The sequence below is a fragment of the Alligator sinensis genome, unplaced genomic scaffold (genome assembly GCF_000455745.1).
Source record: "Alligator sinensis unplaced genomic scaffold, ASM45574v1 scaffold842_1, whole genome shotgun sequence".
NCBI lineage: Eukaryota > Metazoa > Chordata > Crocodylia > Alligatoridae > Alligator > Alligator sinensis.
The window spans coordinates 1,502,896-1,506,638 of record NW_005842295.1 but is presented as its reverse complement, the minus strand read 5'-3'; the positions used below and the strand labels follow the sequence as shown (position 1 = coordinate 1,506,638).

Sequence of the window (3,743 nt, the reverse complement as noted above, 5' to 3'; positions counted from 1 at the left end):
CCCCTGCCCTGCCATGCAGCCTTGCAGTATGGCTGGTCTCCATGGCAACCTCAACCTTGCTGTCACAGTGCAGCTGCAGCTGTGGGCTCCATGGAGATCAGCCCCAGCCATGTGGGCAGGGGCTTCTGGGAAATGGAGTCCGTCTACCAGCTGGATCCACTATTTTGTCCACCCCCGGCCTAGCCTTATAACTTTGTGATTAGGGTATGCTCTAGAGAGGTAAGAGAAATTACTTGGAACCCCTGCAGTTGAAGAGAGCACTGAACTGAGGTCTTCTACTTCCTGGATGAGTGCTCTTACAACTGGATTATTTTAAAGGTAGTTATGTATGTATGCACTTATTTATTCTATTTATATACCACCCTTCCCAACAGAGGCTCAGGGTGGTTTACAATAAAAGGACAGAATTCCTATATAATAAAGGGCTTATTATTATTCTTATATTGTTCTTATATAATAACGAAGGCAGCACCGGCATGGGGTGCTGCCCCTTCTTTCCCCCTACCCCTGGGAGGTGGTGGTGGCATGGGATGATGGGTGGCAGTGCTCCACCCCCACCCCCCCCTGTCATTCCTGACAGGCAATTCGCAGAATTCACAGAATGCTTCAGAACTGCAGTTTCACTCTAAAGACCATTGATGGACAGGAAAGGTACCCTAGAAGTCTCAAGAATGGTGTCCTGAAAGGCTCAGTACTTTCTCCATTGCTTTTCAATGTGTACACTGTTGACCTACCTGATACCCAGTCCAAGAAGTATGGCTATGCCAATAACCTGGCTCTTACCAAATCAAGCGACCAGTGGGAAGCCATTGAGTCCACTTGGACATCAGACATGAACACCCTTGCCAATTACTTCTATAAATGGTGTCTCCAGCTCAGTCTTGTTAAAACAGTACAACAGCCTTCCACCTAAATAACCAAGCAAAGAAAGAAATAAAATTCAAGATTGGAGTCTGGACACTTGAACATACTCACATCATCATGTATCTAGGAGTCAAGTTGGACTGGACCCTTACCTACTGCCAGCATCTTGAAGGGGTCCAGGGTAAGTTGATTAGCAGAGGAGCTCTTATCTGTCACCTTGCTGGCACTACCTGGGGTGCAAGTTTCCAAATACTTTGCACCTCCATTTTGGCACTTGTGAATGCTCCTTCTGAGTACTGCGTACCAGTATGGGGCTGGAGCATGCAGACTACGTTACTGGATTCCAGCTTTAACAGCATCATGAGGACCATCACTGGGTGCCTTATGCCAACTCCAATTGACTGCTCTCTCGCCCACCCCCCCCCCCCCCCCCCCCCCCCAAAAAAAAAAAAAAAAAACAACCCAAAAAACCCAAACAAACATCCAGAGATGCTTTTACCCTGGCTCTAGGCCTCAAAGCCCAAGATTCAAACCTTTCTTTGCACTCCAGCCTAGTAGCTGCAAGCCAGAAAACCAACTACCACCTAAAGTCTCAGAACCCATTCCTCACTCAAGCCAATAAGCTCATTGAATCTGCAGATGGCATATCACCTATAGCATTGACTTCCCATCACTGGAACAGCCAACATGCTGTATAAGAACTGCAGCTAAAGAACTTCATCCCCAACATCAGCTTCCACCCTTAAGGCTGGAAGCTGCCTATCAGGACCTGGACTGCTCTTAACCATCTCAAAACAGGAGTTGGACGGTCTAAGTCAAGCACGCACTCTTCAGGCCTCTCCAACAACATTGGTTGCAGCTGTGGTGCTCAAACTCAGACAGCTGATCACATCACCCATGAATGCTCCTACGGCCTTCCTTTGGGTGTCCAAGGTCTTTTTAATATTGACCATTGCACCTGTTGCTGGTTTTCTGGTCCCCATGCTCCCAACATATGTGTGTGGCAATATAAGCTGCTGCTGCTTTTATTTCTCCTTCTTCTTTTCCTCCTTCTTCTTTTTCTTCCTATTCATCACTAAAATCAACAAATAGGAGAAGGACACATACTCGTTTTACTTTATATGTTTTTCAGCAACTTGGGGCAGGTAGAATAAAATCCACTTACATGCCTAACATGTAGGGTAGGATCTAGCCTCTATGTAAACTTTACTGGTAAAAATGTGAGTGCCTATGGATTTTCAGGTTGGGTAGAGAATTTGTGGATAGTTTTCTGGGACACAGGCAGAACAGGTTCTTTTGTGGATCTGGGTCTATAGTCTTCACTATAATATAACCACTCATCATTGTATCATATGCAGATTACAATACTATTTTGCATTGCTGAGGTGCATTTTCTTTGTATATTAAATCATAGAAAATCGTATGGCTCCCATAATGTCTTTTCTGTGAATATCAACATTAATAATGTAGGCAATGAGAAATATTTCTAATATTCAAGCCACTTAAAACCCTGATGTTATAGTTCTATGTTTTCAAATACAGTATAATGTATATTCCAGTTAAAATAATATCTGTTATGCTTTTGCTTTCCAGATTCTTTAGTACATTTGCTATCCCTAAACCCACTGTAGCTCAAAGAATTGTGGGTACATTGAGAAAATAAAAATGAGCAGGGAATTGCAGGGGGCTGGACCCCCAATCTCAACATCAGTTTTAGGCACTTATTTTATCATAATGGTTTTGAATATAGGGACATAGGAGACGAAACAAAAGTTTTTTCCTGCATGATGTTGTGCTTAATAATCCAGGTAGGAATCAAATAATCACTACAAAAGGAATTAAACAATGAAACATTAGGGAGTCCTGTCCATTTTAGCATGTAAAAAGAAGGGGGTGGGGGGAAATCATTTCTCCAACATGAATTGAAAGTTAACATTTACACCAAATTCTTCTTATCACAGAAAATGTGGCATTGCAAGGAACAAAAATGATTCTTAATTAATGACTGAAGCCCTTATGTGATACTAATCCCTTACTATTTGCTAGGTTTCGGTGGTTGCATGAAGGATGTTAAATTTACACGAGGTGCTGTCGTTAACTTGGCATCTGTGTCCAGCAGTGCTGTCAGAGTCAATCTGGATGGATGCCTATCAACTGACAGTGTTGTTAACTGCAGGGGAAATGACTCCATCCCAGTGTACCGAGGAAAAGAGCAGAGTGTTTATGAGAGTGGTCTACAACCATTTACGGGTAACTCGTTGGTTCCTTAAATGAAATAGTACATTTTGATTTCATTCTGCATTAATGTGTTCTCATGTTCAGTCTGTCTCTCTCTCTCTCTTGCTTGCTTCCCCTTTCCCCGTCACACCCTTGAAGAATACCTATACAGAGTGGTTGCCTCAAATGAGGTTGGATCAGTGCCTAGTGCTTGGAGTCGTGGTCGCACAAGAGAATCAGGTAACATGGTTTTTAGATTTGTATATTTCTATTTTGCACTATCTTATGTTAGGCCAGAGGAAATCCCACCATAAGAATTCTGATTGAAGAGTACAAATTGCGCAGTATTTTTAATGGGAACCAAAAATTCTTGATGTTTTGGATGAATACCATATCAGTATTATGTTATAGCTATAAAATGAGCAAGTAGTCACTTTTTCTCAATCTATTTCCAGGTGGTATTTTTAGATTATGTCTAACTGTATGAAGGCAAGGAATTTGAAAGGGTTGTATTGTATGCACATATATGTGTATCAACTACATAACCAATCTATGCTGATATATGCAGACTGAAACTTCCAGTCAAATTTCACAAGTCTGCTAGAAAGGAGGCAAATAATAATAGTTAAAATGAAAGGCTAGACAATTCATGAAAAGTGTTA

At 41.9% G+C, this 3,743-nt stretch overlaps 1 protein-coding gene across 1 annotated transcript in view; it reads left to right on the top strand.

Moving 5' to 3' along the window:
- The window catches only part of USH2A (usherin), a gene marked incomplete at its 5' end in the record, with an annotated part of 567,922 nt that overhangs the window by 182,853 nt on the left and 381,326 nt on the right, over positions 1 to 3,743 (top strand). Inside the window, 2 exons of the mRNA XM_025209559.1 lie at positions 2,911 to 3,114; positions 3,241 to 3,321. Of these exons, the coding sequence (XP_025065344.1) occupies positions 2,911 to 3,114; positions 3,241 to 3,321 (285 nt within the window). The remainder of the gene's footprint in view (positions 1 to 2,910; positions 3,115 to 3,240; positions 3,322 to 3,743) is intronic.